Source organism: Micrasema longulum, unplaced genomic scaffold (genome assembly GCF_059751315.1).
Source record: "Micrasema longulum isolate JH-2025_06_02 unplaced genomic scaffold, ASM5975131v1 h1tg000340l, whole genome shotgun sequence".
Lineage (NCBI taxonomy): Eukaryota > Metazoa > Arthropoda > Insecta > Trichoptera > Brachycentridae > Micrasema > Micrasema longulum.
The window spans coordinates 972,639-994,143 of record NW_028277543.1 but is presented as its reverse complement, the minus strand read 5'-3'; the positions used below and the strand labels follow the sequence as shown (position 1 = coordinate 994,143).

At 33.2% G+C, this 21,505-nt stretch overlaps 1 protein-coding gene across 1 annotated transcript in view; it reads left to right on the top strand.

The window, feature by feature from the left end:
- The window catches only part of Gcn5 (Gcn5 acetyltransferase), a 28,828-nt gene that overhangs the window by 4,513 nt on the left and 2,810 nt on the right, over positions 1-21,505 (top strand). Inside the window, exons 4-18 of the mRNA XM_088225270.1 lie at positions 986-1,131; positions 2,767-2,991; positions 3,262-3,311; positions 4,337-4,502; positions 5,779-5,920; positions 6,720-6,809; positions 7,501-7,703; positions 9,278-9,410; positions 10,027-10,099; positions 10,773-10,848; positions 12,328-12,472; positions 13,191-13,351; positions 15,978-16,055; positions 17,704-17,850; positions 20,192-20,282. Coding sequence (XP_088081396.1) covers positions 986-1,131; positions 2,767-2,991; positions 3,262-3,311; positions 4,337-4,502; positions 5,779-5,920; positions 6,720-6,809; positions 7,501-7,703; positions 9,278-9,410; positions 10,027-10,099; positions 10,773-10,848; positions 12,328-12,472; positions 13,191-13,351; positions 15,978-16,055; positions 17,704-17,850; positions 20,192-20,282 — 1,926 coding nt within the window. The remainder of the gene's footprint in view (positions 1-985; positions 1,132-2,766; positions 2,992-3,261; positions 3,312-4,336; positions 4,503-5,778; positions 5,921-6,719; positions 6,810-7,500; positions 7,704-9,277; positions 9,411-10,026; positions 10,100-10,772; positions 10,849-12,327; positions 12,473-13,190; positions 13,352-15,977; positions 16,056-17,703; positions 17,851-20,191; positions 20,283-21,505) is intronic.

The window sequence follows — 21,505 nt, the reverse complement described above, 5'->3', positions numbered from 1 at the left end:
GACGATACACATATCGTTGGTGATACTGCAATACTCCATAAATATCCTTTTTTTTTTGCGTGGGAATTCTGTTAATATATTATATATTACTTATGATAATCAACTAAGAAAACCGCTGGACTATCAAGAAAAACTATCATTATTTAGATTAAATATTGCAGCAATTTAAAACTAACGGCTCTTAGTTTCTATAAGGAATTTATTGTAGTAAAACATTTTCCTGAATAAAACATCTTATATGGTATTTCAGTATCACTGACAATATGATGTAATTCACAACTGTTATTGGGCCTCCTGGCCTGTTGTTGTGCAAAAAAAAAAAGTGAAAGATATATAATATGTCTTTTCAACGTTTTATCCGATTTGTGAAAATACCCTAGGCGTGATTTTTTATTTTATTTACCTGTATTAACAATTTATGTATTTGAGAGAAAAAAAGAAAAAGAACATTTAAGTTTGTAAGTGAAAATTCTTGATTAAAGTTCATTGTAATTTACTAGAGAAATAAAAGACGAGTGATACTAAATAAAGGTACCAGTCTCGAAGATGTGAAAGCGATGAAACCGGTCACTGGATATTCCAAATTTGTAGAATTAAGTATCACTCGTCATTTATTTCTATAATAAAAAGAAAAGAAAGAAAAACATTATAAATATGTAAATGTAGATTTTTTCTAACATTTGCGATTCACAATTTGTCGCCCAACTAGACAGAAGCCTGTTCTAAGGCAAAAAAATAGTGGATTCACTGGTTACAAAATTAATGGAACATAAAATAGGTTACAAAAAGTAAATTATACTCAGCATCAAAAAGAAAGATAAAAATATTTTTTAATATTCGATTCACTGCAATAAACCATAAACCGTTTGTAGTCCTGTGCAGCAATCCACTTGGTCACATTGACCTCAAACATATTGAAGCTGTTCATGGCTTTCAGAGAACTGTCGCTGTGTAATTTTCAGCCAATTTGTTTTTTTTTTGTCAGAGTCACACGTTTCTCACCTCATGCAGTGCACCGTTCAAGAAGTCAACAGGCTGCTGGGAATGGTTGTGGACGTTGAGAATATCTTCATGAGCATGCATCGAGAGGATGACCAGGACACCAAAAGAGTTTACTACTATCTTTTCAAGGTATTGTCTTTTTCATTTCATTTCATTATCATCATCATTTCCCTATCAGCACTCCATATGTACTCAAATCGCAGTATACCTGGATCGTTTTTGGAAGGTAAGGTGATCTGTCTTACGCTTTCAGTAAATGAACATAGTCCAGGAACAATGAAATATTGCAATTTAAAGAACCTTTAAACTCAATACTTCTCGTTTTTCCTAAGTTTAACCCAGGACCTCAAGAATGGTAGGAGAGCGCGCCAACCACTTCACAACGAGGTGGACTTATATCCTGTTTCATAACACGTGTAAAAAAAATGGGTATTGAAATAAAACTACCAATTTGTGTATGTGTATAAATAAATAATAATTTAATATTCTTTTACAAAATAATATCTTAACTATATAGATGCCCATGATATCCTTGCTCAGATTAATCTGGCACCGTCGGCCTCGTATAATGGTCAGCACGTTTGCCTGCCACAAAAGAGGTCTCAGGTTCGATTCCCGACATGGTTGATATGAAATATTTATTTAAAAGTGTTTTTATACACTATAATATTTCATAGTCCCTGGACTGGTACCTGAAGAGTAAGACTGATCATCTTACCTTCATGTAACAAAAATGATCAAGATATGCACCATTAGGTGCGGAAAGAGAATGATGATGACGATGATGTACCGCCCTGTAACTTAACGTATCCAATGCTGTCTTTGCTGTGGGAAATTTTATAACCAACGTCGGATTCTTTTCTGCTCTGCCAAGGATCGTCAGAACAGTTAACAAAATCTCACTAAACAGTACTGTCAATGTATTCTTACAGCAACGGCAAGCATTCAAGAAGTAAGCGGTGTTAACACTCCTGACTTGAGATGACACACTTGCCATGTCTGCCTAGATCATGCCATGACTATACCCATTGTTCATTTAAATAGATTCTAAGATTTTAAAAACTCACCCTTATTAGCCCCCTTAGTTAGACCCTGTACATTGTAATAAAACAATAAATATATTAAAAATAATATAATATTTTCTTAAAGTAAACCGCCACCAACACATGTTTCAATAACTCTGTTCCATTGCAATATTGCGTATTGTATCTTTTTCAACTTATTTTTAAATGTACCTACACTTACGATAATATTTAGTTTTATATAAATTACCCTTATACTGTATAATATTCACCAGTCTGAAGATGCCCATTAGAGGGTGAAAGCGCTAATTGGTCAAAATAAATAAGTGGAAGTGTACCAAGTATTTTTTAAATTAATAACTTATATGGAAATATAAGTTATTACATCATTACAATGGAATTCCATCAAGAATTGTCAATAAATAATTTAAATGAAGATTCTAAGATTGTTTAGGTTAAGTATGTAAGTTCATTGTATTATTTATTATCATTAATGCCAATCTATTAGGGCTTTCATAAGCCTGTTGGTTGTCTTTAAAAAGAAATAATGATACTAGGCTTCAATAGGAAAAAGAAAATAATGTGTGGGAAGAGAGGAGAGTTTAAGGAAGAGATAGGAAATGTTTCTTCACGCACTAATTAAGCAATGTTGCTGTAGAAACATCTTTGATAGTGGAAGGGAGATGATCCCCTGGCAAGCCACATGGACAGTTCTTTGTCTTATTTTTATTTTTTGTTTCAGCTCCTCAGAAAATGCATTGTGCAGATGAGCATAGCCCAGATAGATGGCCCACTGGGCCAGCCTCCCTTCGAGCAGCCGTCTATAGCCAGAGCCATCACTAACTTCGTTCTCTTCAAGTTCAACCAACTAGCACCGAGGGAATGGCAGACCATGTATGACCTTGCCAAGATGTTTTTGCACTGCTTCAATCATTGGAACTTTGAATCACCCAGTGTCAGAAAAATGGTTTGTACATTTTTATTAATTAACCTTTAGTACTCCTAAAATGATTCTATTACTACCATCTATTAGAGAAAAAAATTAACCTTTCTTATTAACAATACAAAAATATTTGATTACATTAGTAATATTAGCAATGAAACTGATGTTGAAAAATTCCCGACTAAAGCTCTTTTATGCTCTATATTCTGCTAATTCAGCTGTTGATTTCTAGCAATTTGAATTTACTGTATTTATGTGACTCAGCAAATTTTAACACGCCTTTTATATTTTCAGCAAGTTTCGAACCCAGAAGATATTTCGGCTTACCAAATCAACTACACAAGGTAAGGTTCAGTTATATTTAATTTATTTATGCTGCAATTTTAATTGTATTTTATCATTTTTTCGTTGTTTAAAAAAATTAGTTTGGTTTAAAATATGTAAAAATATTTTAGTCTCATACTAGAGCAAAGAAAAAGCAATCTTATTGAAGCTTATGAAATGCTGCATGAGTAAAGTCTTTAGTTATGGATACTTGCGCTCACGGGGAAAGCATAGTACAAATTGGTAGGTTATAAACAAAAGCTCCACTGTCCATGATCACTGTTTTTAAGAAAACTAACAAAATCACCAGCGAAAATCAGACTATCTCTTTTAAGTTCAATGTGGACATTATAATACATGAATAGTATTTTTGTTACTTGTTTTACCCAATACCACTTGTATAGCCCAATACTTGAGGAGATTTAGCAATTCAACAATATTTTGAGTATGTCCAAATGTTTGCAGACTGGCTGGATTTTCCTCCCTAGGGAGTAAAACATCCACATTTCCTCAACTCTTCCATCTGTTGACTTTTGTGAAGCAAAAGAACTGAAACCTTTATCATGTGGGTGAGATTCATCCGACTGAACCAATTCCTCTACTAGGCAACGCCTGAAAACAATTTTATTTTTATTCTTATTCTTTTACAAGTTAGTTAATTCAACAATGTTTTGAGTATGTCCAAATGTTTGCAGATAGGCTGGATTTACTCCCTAGGGAGTTATTCAGATATAGGCATAATGGTGAATGTTACACAGTGTGTGAAGTGGCCACTTAAACTAGCCAATGACAGCTCATAAGCCCTTTAAATGCCTAGATTTCCACATTCATTTTCAATTTTTTTTTCCCTCTGTTGCAACAAATTTCGATTTAGCAATAGTTATGAGAGCACTTGCCCTGCTTTTCAAAGCTTGGAGGGCGAGAATCGACTCACAGGGGCCTGTCACAATGGATCTACACAGGTCACAGCGAGCCCCATTTTTTTTATTCTACAAAAAGAGATTCTTAAATTTTATGCAACAGATCGATTGCTTTGATTCTACAGGTGGTTAGTGTTCTGTCACGTGCCAGCATTCTGCGATTCCCTGCCCCATTTCGAGACCACGTATGTGTTTGGCCGAACACTTCTCCGAGCCGTATTCAAGTCTGTCTGTCGTCAGTTGATGGACAAATGTCACTCGGAGAGAGATCGAATGTCGCCTGAGAAAAGGGTAAATATCTTTATTATTTGTGAGAGATGTAGATATTGTATTTGTAACAATACAACACTTACCTCCGTGATATAATAGAATGTAAATCCATTCAAGGAATAAGAAAAAAATATTCCACATGAGTTTCAAAGTTAGTTTGCTAGCGTACCTTCTGTCAGGGACACTGATATTTCTGAAAGCAATGTGGAATCGGATGAAAACAATGAAAATCAATAGTTTAATATTCTTGTAAAATTCTTTGTTTTACCGAAAATGTTATCTTTTTTTATTAGTAAATTTCATAAAAAGTACATGTTGTTGTAAAATTTTAAACATTTCTACTTTTACACATCTAGTAAATGTTATCACTGTAACTCTCCAAAAAAAGAGACTAATACCCGTATGCAGAGACAATACTTAAGGTGAGGAAAGTACATTCTATTGTCTTCACCTTCGGGTCATTCTTCGCATTTGAGATTAGAATGTACAATCCTCACCTTAAGTTTTGTCTCTGCATACAGGTATAACTCTTGTGCTTGGTGAGTGACTTACACTGTTTTAGTTGTTTATTTATAGGAGTTTATATTATTTTAAATATGAGTACATGAAAAAGAAAAATAAAAACATAGGATATATAAAGAAAAAACATAAAACAAAAATACATTCATACTAATTACAATTTAATGTTGTTTTTACACGTGTTCAAAAAAATTCTTCAGATTAACTTAAAATTTATTTATTGATATATTCTTTTTAATAGTTTTTAGTTCAAAGGGAAGATTATTATAATTTTTTACACCTTTGAGGACAAAGCTATTTTGACCATGACTTATGGAATTTTAATATTATGTTGGTATCTGAGTGACTTATTCATCTCAAATATTTAGTTTAATTCTTTTCTTTTATTGATTTTTAACTAAACCAACATTTAAAATACTTAATAAAATTAAAATATTGCAGCATATAAAATTATAAAACAACAAAGTGACTTTATTATGTATCAGCCAAAATGGATTAATAAGGCATCACAATATTTTCATTTGGAAAAAAATATTTTAAAAGAAACATATTTTTATTATAAAAGCTTTTTTATTGTAGTTGATAGATTAATGTAGCATGTTTTATATTTGACTTAAGTTTAAACGTTGAGTTTTAAAATTAATTTTTAATGCCTAACAAATTTTTAACCTCAAATATCTCTAGTAATTTTTACTTTGCTTTTTCGCCGAATGATTATAAATATATATATGTTTTACTTCTGTTTTACACACTGGTAATCTTTTTTTTTCATTAAAAGGTTCTGGTGTTAACGCACTTTCCTCGCTTTTTGGCACTCCTCGAGGAAGAGATATTCAGTGCTAATTCTCCCATCTGGGATCCAGACTATAAGCAAGTTCCTCCAAGCCACATGCAAGCCCTAATAGAGAGCAATAGAGCAGGTATGGTTTATTTAATACTAGTTTTGAAATATTGTACCATGGAATACGAACCTGCTTTTTAAACTGTACTCTTAAAACAATTCAAGTTTGGTAATTAAAATTTTTGGTAAAAGTTAATGTAATTTATAATTTTTACCAGTAAAAGGGTTTCGTCGTGACTGCTCCCTAGCTATAAAAAAAATGTGGATATAAGTATCGCCTGTCTTTTATTTCTATAGTAAATATATCAACAGAGACAAATGAAATATTAGGGAATTCGGAAATCAGGGCTTTTGATCTGTCATCAGCTGATTTAAGTGAACACGTTACATACTGTGTAACATTCACTATTCTACCTAATGTTCGTAATTTCCACACCTACACAATTTTTACTTCGGATGAAATCCTAAGACAGTTTAATTCCAGTATTAGTCTACAAACATTTTGAGATACTCCAAATTGAAAATGCATTCTCAATATAGTGAAGCAGAATATGCCGGCCTCCGTGGTGTAGTGGTTAAGACACTTAGCTCACACACGGAAGGTTCTGGGTTCAATTCCCGGTAAGCACTCAAATATTAAATCAGGTTTTTCGAAGCCTGGGTGTACCGTGCTGTAATTCACCACTGTAATTAGGCCCCAAGGCCTGTTATGGTGCAAATAAAATGTATTGAGAAAGAGAAATACTAGAGTTCTTATTATTTACTCAAATATTTAAATTTTCAGACCATTTCATAAAAGTCGCAAATAACCTGTGCTGGAAAATATAAAAAAATAAAACATTTTAGAATACCATTCATGGTCTGTATTTATTTTCCAGGCCGTGCCAAAACTGGTGGTGAATTTGAGAAAGTCAACATCACCCCAGGAGATAATAAAGATGGCTACACAACTATTACTCTGAGTTCAGGTGATTTTTAACATTATTATGAGTTTTTTTTTTAGTTTCTGTGCTGCAGAACAGCATTTATCCAAATGTATATTTCATTGATTAATTGATTTAGAGTTTATTTTGTAGAACTCCATAATTAAACTTTCAATAATATGTGATCCTACAGCAAGGGCTGGCATTTAAGAAGCAAGCGGTGTTGTCTCTCCTGACTCGCGATGTCACACTTTCTGCCTAGATTATGCCATATTTATATCTTTTGTTAATTATACATTTTGTAAATTTAAGTAGATTTTAAGACTGTTTAGATTAAGTATTACTCATTAATGCCAATCTATTAGGGCTTACTTAAGCCTGTTGATTGGCTTAAAAAATAAAAAACAAACATTTTCAAACGAACGTTTGAAATTCGACTCATATTAAAAGTTTATGTATATTTTATGTTGAACATTGACTGTATTCAGCACAAAGGCTTTAAACCACAATTATGAAAAAACTGGTTTCATTATTTCAAACATGTTTTTAACCAATTTCATAGGTCTTATGTATTCTAGCAAGTAGGTTAGGCGCAATCCTTTTGAAAATTAAAAGTTTAAATTATTTTTCTCTATTAACATAAATAACAATTGCCTTTTACAAAACTCATTGGTTAGAAACACATTAAACTAACTAACTTATTATGATAACATTACAAATCTCTTCAACAATTCAGGCAGCGGGAAGCAGACAAACCACGAGGGCAAGAGAGTAGCCCCACCGTGTAGTACTAATTCCTTGGATCCCAACACTCCGGGAGGAGCGGCCAAACGAAGAAGGTTTGCAGAGCTGGGGGAATCTCTCGAGGATCTGACGGATGATACAGTGGCCGATATAGTCAACACCATCAGCGATCCTAACTACATGGCTGGACCAGATGTAAGTTGACAAGTTCTGGGGTCACAACGGAGTGCCATACGAGGTTTTTGCGTAACCTAAATTTAAAAATACTGATGTTTGCTCAGAGACTTTTTTGTATGTAGCTCCAAGAGTGTCCAACGTCTTGAATAAACATATTAAGTTCTCCAAAACAATGGCCATGTTTAAGATGAATATCCATGACTCGATTTTATCAAAAGGAAATACCACTATATTTATTTATTTGACAATTGTAGTCCGCATTACTTTACGGGCTGTTTAACCCATTCCGTAATGCAGACTGTAAACATATATTAGAAGTTAATGAATGGAAAGCAGATAGCTTCTAAACTGCCAATATGTACAGAAAAATAAATCATATTATCCGCAGAAGCTCTATTTAGCAAGCGATTGCCCTATCAATGGGTGAATTCTGACTTGCATTTGTACGGCTTCTGGGTGTGTAAAACAGTGCATGAGATCTCGTTCTAGTATCATTATTTGGGAACATACATAATATCGATTACTGCGAGAATAAATTTACCGTAGTTATGTTTTATGTGCTTATCGCTTTTTTGTTTTCTCGATTCATCATTCCCTTTCCGCACCTAGTGATGCATAGGGCACTGCACTGGTACATCGCAGCGTATCTTGATATTTTTTGTTACATGAACGTAAGATGATCAGTCGTACGCTTTAGGTACCAGTCCAGGGACTATGAAATATTCTAGTGTAAATACACCCTTTTATTTATTTATTAAAATGCCTTGTAGGCTTTAATATGTTTTACATACATATAGAGTCAGACATGTATTTTACACAAAAGTAGCAAAAAATAACAATGATTTTAAGAAGAATAAGAAAAATTTAATAATATGAAAAAATCATCTTTACATATTAGCATAATATATATGGGTATACTATATATATATGTTTGGATAATTTATATAGCGCCATTTTTGTGAACATCACCTCAAGGGCGCTGTATTGGGCGTACAAATATTTCACATCAACCATGTCGGGAATCGCACCCGAGACCTCTTGCATGGTAGGCAAACTCTCACAAGGCGAAACAATGAGGAAATTCAGTGTCTTTTTTTTATTTCTTAATAGACTATTAAACTAAGCCAATTTTTTTTTTCTTTTGCGTATCATATTATCAGCATTGTGATTTTTTAAAGTTTTGTATTTCTGAAATAACTCCGCATGTGACGTCAGAGGTTGTTCTCTGTTAATTCTTCCCATTGGTTCGTTTACGGTAAGCCAACCGGTTATCCTTCACAGCTGTAACATCATTGGTTGGTTCATATGAACCAGTGAGGTCAAACAAAGTAGTGCATTTTTATTAAAATATTTTTTATTATTTTTTTTGTACATTTTCAAGAAACTTTTCTTTACAATTTAATGCTCTAATTTTTACCACGCGCAAAAAAACTTTTTTTTATCCCTTCCCGTAGGGCTGAAGTTCCTGATTGTAACTCTCTCGTGACTAAAAATGAATGTGAAAATCTAATAAATTCATTCAGAAAGTTAGGTCCAATTATTATTTTCATTGTATTTATTTATTTGTTCCTAATCTTCGTATTTATTTTCAGGCCCTGCTACAGGTTAGTGCGCCGCGGGACGAGGCTGCTAAAGTAGAGGAAACCAAAAAGCTTATAGAGTTCCATGTTATAGGAAACTCTCTCACAGGATCTGTCAATAAGCAAACTATGTTGTGGCTCATAGGTGAGTTTCTCTTCACATTTCAACATACATAGCCATAGAATTAAGAATAGTCCAGAAGAAGTGTAGAATCATATTTGAATACATCGAACTGTGTCCAATAATTCCCCCACTATGCCCCACTTTCGCTGCGCGCATTCATGATGCCGCCGCGTAATGTTGCACGATGGGAAAAAATATTATCATAACACAAATATAAGGTTAAAAAAAAGCAATCTGTTAATTTTTCTAAAATTTTATTGTGCACGCGAAAATATTGATTGACACAACAGAGTAGATAAGTAAAAGGTCATTTAATAAGAGTAATTGAATTCATGAACTTCAAACTTAAAATATAAAACAAATTTTATTTTACGTAAAACTGATATTTTTTTATAAATAATATTTGATGATTTAAAGATAATGTCGGTGACGTATAAAAGTTTTAGGAGTTAACAGAAATTCATAGACAAAATCCATAGCTTTCTTGGTTAACCACAGTGTAAAGAAATGTTGCAAGTAAAAAGGTGGACATAAAGATTATGTTTTAATGGGACTTTTTAATTTTATATAGATAAATTTATGTTTTTATATAATGTCTTGCCGTACATAATATTTTTTTATTATTTTTGTTTCATAGGTCTACATAATGTGTTTTCACACCAATTACCTGAGATGACTAAGGAATACATATCCCAGCTCGTGTTTGATCCGTTAGTATTTTCTTTTATTACATAGAATTTAATCTCCCCAGTTTATAATATAAATTACCAGCAACAATTTTGTGCCATTTTCTTATATAAATTATTGAAATATTTTTTTTATAGAGAGAAATTTGAAAAAGACTGGTAATTGAAAAAAAATATTGTTTCTGTCTCCATTGAGATGGAGTATATATATATTTATATATTTATTTATTTTATATGTTCTTTTGCAATGTATGTATTACTTTTTTTACATTAAAGATCACTAGAGTTTACCGTGCCGAGGAAGACATTTCATATAATTTTGAAACATGCCATCAAATCATATCAAATATGTACTTATAAAACGTAATAAAAACACATAAAACTCACAAATAAAACACTATAAATAAAAACATCTTTCTACCTATTTGGCCTGGTCCACTCATCAATCCGTGTGCATCCCACCTCCATTATCCATTTCTTAATGGCGATTTTATAGCGACAGTATTTACTAATTGTCCTTATGAACAATGGAAATAGGTTGTACACTTTAATGGAGAAGTAGACCAATCCCTTTGACTGAAAGTTGTGTTAGATACGTTTTCTTTTCTTTTAAAAAATGGGGGAAAATATTTTAGTAATAAGTAAATTATAACCAGTCAGCACAAATAACTAGCGATAATGTTACAATTTTTTTTAGGAAACACAAAACTCTGGCGTTAATTAAAGAAGGACGGCCCATTGGTGGAATATGTTTCAGAACATTTCACACACAGGTAAGACATAAGTTAACAGGAAGTTAATTGTGGCAGTTACGGCTGGCATATTCACGGTATTGCCTTTACGCAAATCGAGTAAGTCTCATCCGCTGTATTGGATTTAGAGATATATGTGGCATTGCTTTGCTTCTTTAGTAGGGAGGATTCATCCGCGGTACTGTATAGTATAGTAGAAGTATCTGCTAAGGAAAATGAGAGCTTTAAAAAAGAGCTGGGCTGCATTCAATGATGTGAAGGGTGTTTGGAGATTGGATATTCATTCAGTGAAAATCAAATACCGACTTTACTATGCATAATACCTATTCTCCTCAACGGATGCGAATCATGAGAAGAAAATGGGAATCAAGTAGTTGTAGAGTGGGGTTCGGACCATAGACCTCTTATCTGTGAGTCCGCAACACGGGACCACAACCCAGGTTCAATCAATCAACAAATTAAGATAAACAGAATAGGGAAATATCACTTTTTTTTATAATTATAAACCAACAATATGGAATACGGTTTTTTTTTAATATTTTTCAATTTATCATTAAAAATTCCCGCAAAAATCGGTTCATTGCATTGGCCACGCCCCTAGTACATCACGATTTGGTCAAATTATGACCTTTGTGACTGTTAAAATTTAAATGAATCTTGACGTCACAATTGTCACCTTAAGACATATTTTTTAACAATTTTATTTTAAAATCATGAATGAAAACATTTTTTTTTCAACAGCCATATAGATTTCGAAAATACAATCAATTTTTCTAAATCCATTTAACATTATTTAAAAAAATAAATAAAATCGTGTTGCATAATAAATTTGATGCCTTTGCCAATGTCATGTTGAATTATTTAATAAAAAAACTGGTTCGCAGTACGCAACCGGCAACCAGGCCCAACCGTCGGTTCTGCAACCAACATAAACATAGGTAAGTCTAACAGTTCCGAGAAAGTTCTCTCCTTTCTCGTTTCAAAACTAAAAAGGAGAATCCCTCCACCAAACGATCAATCCTCCACCCGTACTCATTTTTTTTTTCATTTCATTTATTTTTGCACCACTACAGGGCAGTAGGCCCAATTACAGTGGTGAATTATATCACAGAACACCCAGGCTTGAGAAAAATTCATTTTGATTTTTGTGTTCTCACCGGGAATCGAACCCGGAACCTTCCGAGTGTGAGTCAAGCGTCTTGACCACTACACCACGGAGGCTCATGCTACTGTCACCGTGTCACCGATCCAACAACAGGCCCCAGTCGAACACTACAAATCGATTCCGTTATTTTTTTTAAATCTAAGCAAAAGGTTGTATTGATGGATTCCTGCTCGCTAAGATGAGCTGGATATTTGTAGGGAGAGAAATTAGTATGTCATCTTTCCCTATTGTAATGTATGTGAGTTCGTAACAAGGGACCACAACCCGATTTGATCAATCAATGAACTAAGATAAACAGAATTGTCATGTATTTAATAAATATAATGTTTTTCCAGGGATTCAGTGAAATAGTGTTTTGCGCTGTGACTTCCAATGAACAAGTGAAAGGATACGGAACACATTTAATGAACCACCTAAAGGATTACCACATTAGAAATAATATACTCCACTTTCTCACATTTGCCGATGAGTTTGCTATAGGTAACATTTATTCCATGAACTTTTTTTCTTCATCAACATTCGCTTTCTGCACCTTATGGTGCATAGGGCACTGCATTTTTACATGAGGTAAAATGATCAGTCTTATGCTTCAGGTGCCAGTCCAGAGACTATAAAATATTCTAGTGTAAAAACACATTCAAAAAATGTTATGTTAGCCATGTCGGGAATCGATCCTGAGACCTCATTCGTGGTAGGCAAATGCGCTGACTGTTGCACAACTTTAAAAAATATGTATATATAGAAACCTTTATTGATGGGGGTGAGATTCATTTGGCTGAATCATCACACTTACTAGCCAGCGCTTTTATTCCAGTTAGTACAGTCAACAATATTTTCAGTATGTCCAAATGCTTGCAGACAGGGTGGATTTTACTCCCCAGGGATTTAGATCTAAATTTATTGCAACAGAGAGGGAAAATATTTTTGAATAGGGAATATGAAAGTCTAGACCTTTCCAGGGCTTATGACCTGTTATTTTTTGTACACTGTGCAACAATTACCATTCTGACTATGTTTTAGCATCCATATCCAGAATAGGCAGAGTGGTGAATGTTATTCAGTGTGTAAAGTGGCCACACAAACCGGCCAATGGCAGGTCATGTCAATGCCTAGACTCACAATCTTCCCTCTCTGTTGCGATCAATTTAGATCTTAATGAGTTTTACTTGTCAATTAACGAAATGTTCCCAATTTCCAGGTTATTTCAAGAAGCAGGGCTTCTCTAAGGAAATCAAGCTCCCACGTGCAATGTACCAGGGATATATAAAGGACTATGAAGCTGCCACACTCATGCACTGCGAACTCAATCCTAAAATCGTATACACACAGTTTACTGGCATTATAAGGAAACAAAAAGAGGTGACTACAAATATTTTGTTTTTTTTTTTCAAAGAAATCAGTTGCAATGAGACCACACCGTGTTCACCGTGTACAGTTTTGAAGTTAGCACTTTTTATTGTTTGGACACTAAATGTATTTTAACACATTAACACAGTGTTTTATCGGCCACACTCGCACGAAGATAGCCCCAAGGTGTAGATTCACAGTATTCAATATTTTTTTTTTGGGTGATGAATATTGGAGAATTTTGAAGTTACAGTGTTAATTAGGATGTGTGTACACCGAAATTTAGAAAATTAAATTTAATACTTAAAAATTTAAAAGTTGTATTATATTGTTAACGTAATTGCAAAAACTCAAACATATTCATTTATTTAACACTTTATATACATATAAGGTTGGGCTGGGCATATTGCCTTAAGGCAATTTCTTCCTACCTACCTAAACCGTTCAGTTTGAGAAAATCACAAGTACATGGACATATTGAATCTTGCAATTTTATACTAAATTAAAAACAAAGATTAACAAAATAAAAATATATAAAAAATTAACACCACACTATGAAGAGAGAAGAGGGGATGGGAAAGAAAAGAAGAAGGATAAAGGAACAACTTAAATATTTAGATAGTGACATTTCAATCTTGACTTAAATGTTAATAAAGAAAGGGGCGTCTCTAACATTCGTGGGTAGATTATTATTTTATATAGATATGATTTTAACATACAATTCAAATTTGTTGTCAAACATTACTGATTACCACGATTACATCTCGCAATAACTTCGTACAGTGCATTCTAGCTAACTTCACACTATACAATTTTAGTTGGTAAAACACCCGCTAGGCAGCGTTGAACATTACACGTTTGAGTGCTCAATTGTGCGCTACAAATTAGTGTGTGAGGTGATGTGCGTTTAAATTGTATGATTTCCCATAGCTGGACATCAGTATTTGCATTCTTATGATCGAAAATAAATTGATTGTATAAATAAAACACTTTGTTTTAAGTCCACTGAGTTTATATATTTAACACGACATGTTTCGGACACGCAGTACTGTCCATCTACAGGTGTATTTAAAAACTAAACATAAAATTACAAAGAGAAAGTTTAGGTACTGACAGGGGTGGGGGAGGAACTAAGTGTGGAAGGGGTGGTATGGGGGGTAGGGGGTCTAGAAAGTGGGAATATATTAAGTAGTGGTGATGTATTTTGAAAAGTTATGTTATTTATTAAGATATTATTTGAATTTAAGTTTTTTTGAATTTCGATGTTCTCCAAATTGTTCATTATTTTTCCTTTCTTAATATTTGAATGTAAAAGTTTGAGAGTATGTGAGTGAAAAGAATGGTTTGTTTCCATGATGTGGTTGGCAAACTCTGAGAAAGTGTTTGAAGTTAAGGCTCGGTGGTGTTCTTTAAGTCTAATGTTTAGATTTCTAGCTGTTTGGCCAATGTATCTATGGCTACAATCTCCACATTGAATTTGGTATATGCCATTTTTGTTGAGGAAATCTATTGGTGATTTAGAGTTATCTAAGTTTTTTCCTAAATTATTGATTGTGTAATATGCCGGACGGACGTTTGACGGTAGTAATTTAATGATTTTATTCGTTACCGGTCCAACATATAGAATTTTTTGCCAAAATTTATTTTCCGATATACCACTATTGCGTGCTGAGTACAAATATGTGTTAGACAATTTATTTCTATTTTTATTTTTTAACATTTTTTCTATGAGCATATTATTATAACCATTATTATTAGCAATTTGTTTGATGATGTTTAATTCGAGTTTATAGTTTACGGTATTTAGGGGAACATTAATGAGTCGATTAAGTAATGAATGGAAACTAGCTATTTTATGTGTAAAAGGATGTGAAGAATCAAAAGGAATTACGGTATCAGTATGTGTAGGTTTGCGGTAGATACTGAATTCTAATTTATTATCACTAACATTTATAGAAAGGTCCATAAAGTTTAAACAATTATTATCGTTTTTTTCCAAGGTGAATTTAATATTGTTATGTATAGTATTGATATGGGTGAGGAAGGAATCTAATTGTCTGTCAGTACCTACAAAAATACAAAATATATCATCTACATATCTAAACCATTTAAAAATACACGATTTTATAAGATGATGATTGGAATTTAAAAGTTCACATTCAAGGTCATTTAAAAATATATTCGCTAAAATTGGTGAAAGTGGAGAGCCCATGGCAAGTCCATCTTTTTGTTTATATAACACATTATTAAATTCAAAATAGTTTTGTGAGGTACAAATATCGAAAAGTCTCATTATCTCCTTTACATTATCATCATCCAGATCCGAATTACATAGAATTTCACTAAATACATTTTTTGCATCCTGAACCGGTACATTTGTAAATAAATTCACTACATCAAAAGACACTATTTTAGCATTATTTGGGATATCCAAGTTTTTCACTTTTTCTATGAATTCTATACTATTTTTAACACTGTATTTAGGATCGAAAAGTTTATATGAAATGATTAAATTATTAAGTAGTTTACACAGTTTGTAGTTAGGTGCACATGTATATGATACAACCGGTCTAATAGGTACATTACTACAATAATATAATAAATTGATTGTTGTGATTAATAATATTTATTGTTTCAGATTGTAAAAAAGCTAATTGATATGAGGCAAAAAGAAGTCCGGAAGGTTCACGTCGGTCTCACATGTTTTAAAGAAGGGGTAAGCTGTTGTGTCTTTATTGTCAATGGAGTGCTATGCAAATGTGAATAAGTAAAAATTAAAGAAATTTGCCGTGAGTTTCAAATATTTTAATAAAGAAATATGAACTTTTTTAATTTTAATATTAAAATCAAACACTGATTTGAGTCTACTAATTTAGTTTACTTATTTTTTAACAAAAAATCTGACAATGAGGAAGTTCGGTGTTTTTTGTCAAACCAAGCAAATTTTTTTTGGGTGGGGAATGAATTCACAGTCGAGCCGCATTCACTTTTCAAAAACAAGAAATATTTTTTTTTTTTTAAATTTTATTAAAATTATTTATTGACAATTCTTTATTAATTCAACTATCCTTACACTGTATAATATTCACCAGTCTGAAGATGCCCATTAGAGGGTAAAAGCGCTAATTGGTCAAATAAATAAGTGGATACCAAGTATTTTTAAATTAATAACTTATATGTAAATATAAGTTTTTTTTATTTTTTTATTTTTTATTTTTGCACCACAACAGGCCAGGAGGCCCAATTACAGTGGTGAATTACATCACAGAACACCCAGGCTTGAGAAAAATCACATTTAATTTTTGTGTTCTCACCGGGAATCGAACCCGGAACCTTCCGTCTGTGAGTCAAGCGTCTTGACCACTACACCACGGAGGCCGCCAGTTATTAGTTATTACATCATTCAATATTATTTCTATTATGTTTTCTTTTCTGAACAATTTACAATTGAACGTCCCTTAGAGCATTTCAAATTTCTACTGACGATATTTAAAAAAAAAAACATAGTAATTAACAACAAAAAAAAACATGGTTTGCATGCTCAAAAAATATTTTATTCAATGGTTTATATATTTTATTTGTTTTTGTAATGGAATGATATAGGATGTTGCTAACAAACCCTCTGAAACTTGAATTAAAGGTGTTAGTTGTAAAAAATATTTGATGTGAGAGAATCAATTGAAAATTTTCATCCTTTTTTTCTTAAAGTTTAACAATTATTGCTATGTTAGTTTGAACGTTCATACATTGAGTTCTAAAGGTTGTTTTTTTTTATTAGTATGGGAAATAAATACCAGTTGCTAAAATCCGTAAAAAAATCACAATTATATTAATAAAAACATTTATAAAAAATACATGCATTTAAACATATTAGGTCACAGGCCAGTTGTCATTGGATCCTAAATAATGCTATAATAACAGGAGGAATCAGATGCTCTAACGAGATTTGAACTGTTAAATCGGGTTGTGGTCGATGTGTGGTTAGTGTTTCACTATTAGGACACACAAATCAGAGGTCTGAGGTGTGAAGCCCACTCTACCCTAACTTAATTCCCACTTTCTAATAGTGAGTTATTTACAACTCGTAGAAAATGGCCCCAAAATTGAAATATTTTGATAAATCATAAGAACGCAAATATTTATCTAAAAATAATGTGAATGCTATTTTAGGCAGAATTACGTAATATAAACGCCATACAGAAGATTACCAGGAATTATAAAACAAAAAACCCGACATTGTTATTTGATTTATTAGGGGAAAAATAAAATCGCAAACTTAAAGTTCATTTAAACATACATACGGTCGCAAAGGGTTAAACAAATAAATATGATAACATTTTTTAACCGATTTTCACTGGTTCCAGGTGCGGAGTATCCCGGTGGAGTCCATTCCTGGTCTCCGGGAGGCGGGCTGGAGGGCAGCCGCCCGCCAGACCCGGGTGGCTCGCCTGGCTGAGGAACCCGCAGACCCTGATACGCTGGCCACTGCCCTCAGGACCACACTCAATGCGGTAATTTCACAAAATTCATGCATGACGTACTCCAAAGTATTCATTATCATCATTTCTGTATTACAGCGTATCGGGATTATATTTTCTTACATGGAAGGTAAGGTGATCCGTTTCACGCTTTAGGTGCCGCCAGTCCAGGGCCCGTATTACAATTGGAAGTTACCAGAGTTATCTTTGAGCTTATTGTCTTATTAGAATAATGTTTCTTTTTTTATTTCTAAATAAAAATTAATAAGGGTTATTAATTTTTATTTAGAAATAAAAATTAATAACCCATGGAATACGTGTTTTCAAGAGATGGAAAAGTAGAAAAAGATGTTAAAAACAGAGAAAATGCAGCCAGCAAAATGTAAAGGCGTACTAAGCGCAGTAATTGCTAGCAAAAATATGTCAATTGAAGATATATTGGCACTGTACAACAGAGTTTTAGTCCCAACACTTATGTATGGAAGTGAAACATGGAACTGGCAAAGGAAGGATGAAAGCAGAGTAAATGCGATCTCTTAGACGAATGTGTGAGAAATCAATGTATGACAGGGTTACGAATGATGAAATCAGGCGAGAGTGCAAATCTGAGTCAGGTACAATTGATAAGATTAAGAAAGGGTCTCTGAGATGGTTTCGTCATGTAGAACAAATGGATGATGAAAGAATGCTCAAACAGATATATATGGCGAGAATAAACAGTAACGTAAGCTTGATGCTTGATGACTGTTGTCACCGGAGTTTGCTGTTATTATTTCTACATTCCTTACAAAATCATACCAACGGACACCCCGAATCCTTCTGAGGTACCTATTAGGCTCATGTAGAAGCCCCTATTAGAGGTTCTATAATTTTAGCGGGAATTATATTAAAATTAGGGGGATATTTTTGAATCATAGTGTTTTTATTAAGTTTTAATTAAAAGTTGGGATTTATTTTTTTAAGTATTAGATCAACAGTTGCTTCATTAGATTAATACTCAAAACTCAACAGTTTGTTGTTTTGGGCCCCAGTGAGAATTTGCATCTGTAGAGGAGAATAGGTGCTATGCAATGCTATATGATATTGATTTTCGAGTGTAGATTACAAAAATTAACACAAATTAGATTTAAAATATTTATTACTAGAACACACTATATCACCATATAATAATTTATCAAAAGGAATTCACAATATAATTTAAACTGGCCAAGGTCTCTGTGGGCAGGTGAGACGAAAGATCGAGAAGAAAATGCAGCGAGCGATGTCCTTTCAAGTGTCATATAGAACCTCATAGTGAAGTTAGGTTCGTATCAGGTTTGCCAACTGAAAAAGGCATTCAATGCTATGGCAATAGGTGCTATGCAAGCATTGTATAGGCAACTATACAACACCTGAATAACTACATAGCACCTATTCTCCTGTTTAACAGATCAAGATACGCTGTATTTAGTATGCCTATGCAGTCCCCTATGCACCATCAGGTGCAGATATGGTTATGATGATGATGAGTTGCCTTGTATATATATATGTAAATTCAACCTTCTAGTCCTATTTAAAATTCTCAACTCACTCTTTGATGCGCCTGAACTACTGAGCTCAATAAAATTAAATATCCCAACTAGAAACCTCAGACAAAACTTACTCTTTCATACCGATAACCATAGAACTAGCTATGGTTTTCATTCCCCTATGCCCAGAATTCTTAGGTCTGCCAACAAACATACCAGTCTTGATTTCTTTGATAACAAGTTGTCTTTTTTCAAACGATCACTGAATCAAATTCAATTATAAACACCTCTCTCCCGCTTCCTCTCCCACCAAGTCTACTATATACCATTGTGTCTTTCTACTTTCCTTTATAATCATTTTCTATGCATAAATATGTCCTTAAAAATGCCCATTGGGTGTATATATAAATATGTTCAATGTGCATATTGGGTGTTAACAAACGGTGTGTTCATTTTTTTCCAAATGAAGAGAACAAGAGGACACATAAAAAATTACAACAAACTAGTCAATAATGTATTCTCCTTCATTATTTTACAACAAATTAGTCAATAATTCATAGCATCTTCACCGCACACTGCGCAAATATCGCGAGCAGCTTTGGCAGTTTTGTCAAAAATACTCACTTTTGTCGACTTGACATTTAATTTGGAAGGATTGTAATCAAATAAAATAATACATGTAACGTAAAAGCCGACACAATATCTTGTAGTGCAGAAAATTTTCTTTCGAACGACCTTTGATAAAGGACTTTACCGTTTTACTTTTGGTGGTCATTTTTAAATTTGGAAAAAAACGGACATAACTTATGTTAACATCTAATGCATGTAGTCAATGGTTACTTACCTGTTATGTTTTTTTATTATAGGTGAAAAATCATCATTCAGCATGGCCATTTTTGAAACCGGTGGATAAAAATGAAGTCCCAGATTATTATGACCACATCAAGTATCCAATGGGTTAGTTTCTAAGATACATTTCATATGTCCAATTAGAAGCTTCCTCGTAATTCGTAACATAAACAATCGTCACATCAACAATAATATAAGATAACTAATACAACCTGTAATATTATTAATATGTTAACATAATGTATTAGGTGTACAACTTTGCTACTGCCATTTTCCTGTTGACGGCTTTAGCGGTAAGTAGTGGTCGAAATAAATAGATCATACACATCATGCAATAAACTTGGGCATCTGTCAACATAACCTCATAGAAACATTAGTCAATTTGTGTCTGCATCATAAAGTTATTTTCGATTGAAAATGTCAGTTTACAAGCCAAATTCTCGTCATTTGCGAGAGGTTTTAATTTTCTGCTTCAATATGAAGAAATCTGCGGCTGAGACTCATCAAATGCTGTTGAATAATTATAGTGAGGCCGCTATCAGTGAAAGAATGTGACGTGAGTAGTTTCGACGTTTCAAGAATGGTAATATTCTGGTCGAAGACAGCCATAGTTAGTGACTCAACAATAATTTCAAAACACCTCAAAACCATGGGAATGATTCAGAAGCAAGGTAATTGCTGGAATACAACGAGAGACACGATAAAGTGATTTTGCAGCATGATTATGCTCAATCCCATGTTGCGAAAGTGATAAAGACATACTTGGAAACGTCGGAATGGGAAGTTCTACCCCACCCGCCGTATTCTCCAGACGTTGCTCCCTCTATCACTTGTTTCGACCAACGGCACATGGCCTGGCTGTCCAGCACTTCCGGTCTTATGAAGAAGTAAAAAAAATAAATCGATTCATGGTCGCTTTAAAAGATGACCAGTTTTTTCAATTTGGGATTCGTATGCTGCCCTAAAGATGGGAAAAAGTAGTGGCTAGTGATGGACAATACTTTTTACAATAAGGTCTTGAGTTACTTTAAAAAAATGGCAGAAGCAAAGTTGTAAACCTAATATATATTGTTAAAAATAAGAAAATAAATCTACACTCGAATTTTGGTCACACAGTTACACATTATAATATTTATATATTTCTAATATGGTATATCCTTATTATGTAGTGTACTCTTCTACAATACGGCACATATGTATGTAGGCTCCGGATTCAAGGCACAACAACATCATAACTTTAATATGTTTTATAGATTTTATTTTTGAGTGAAATTAAAGGTATGTTATTAATATCAATATGATTAAATTGATGATTACACATATTGCAGGTT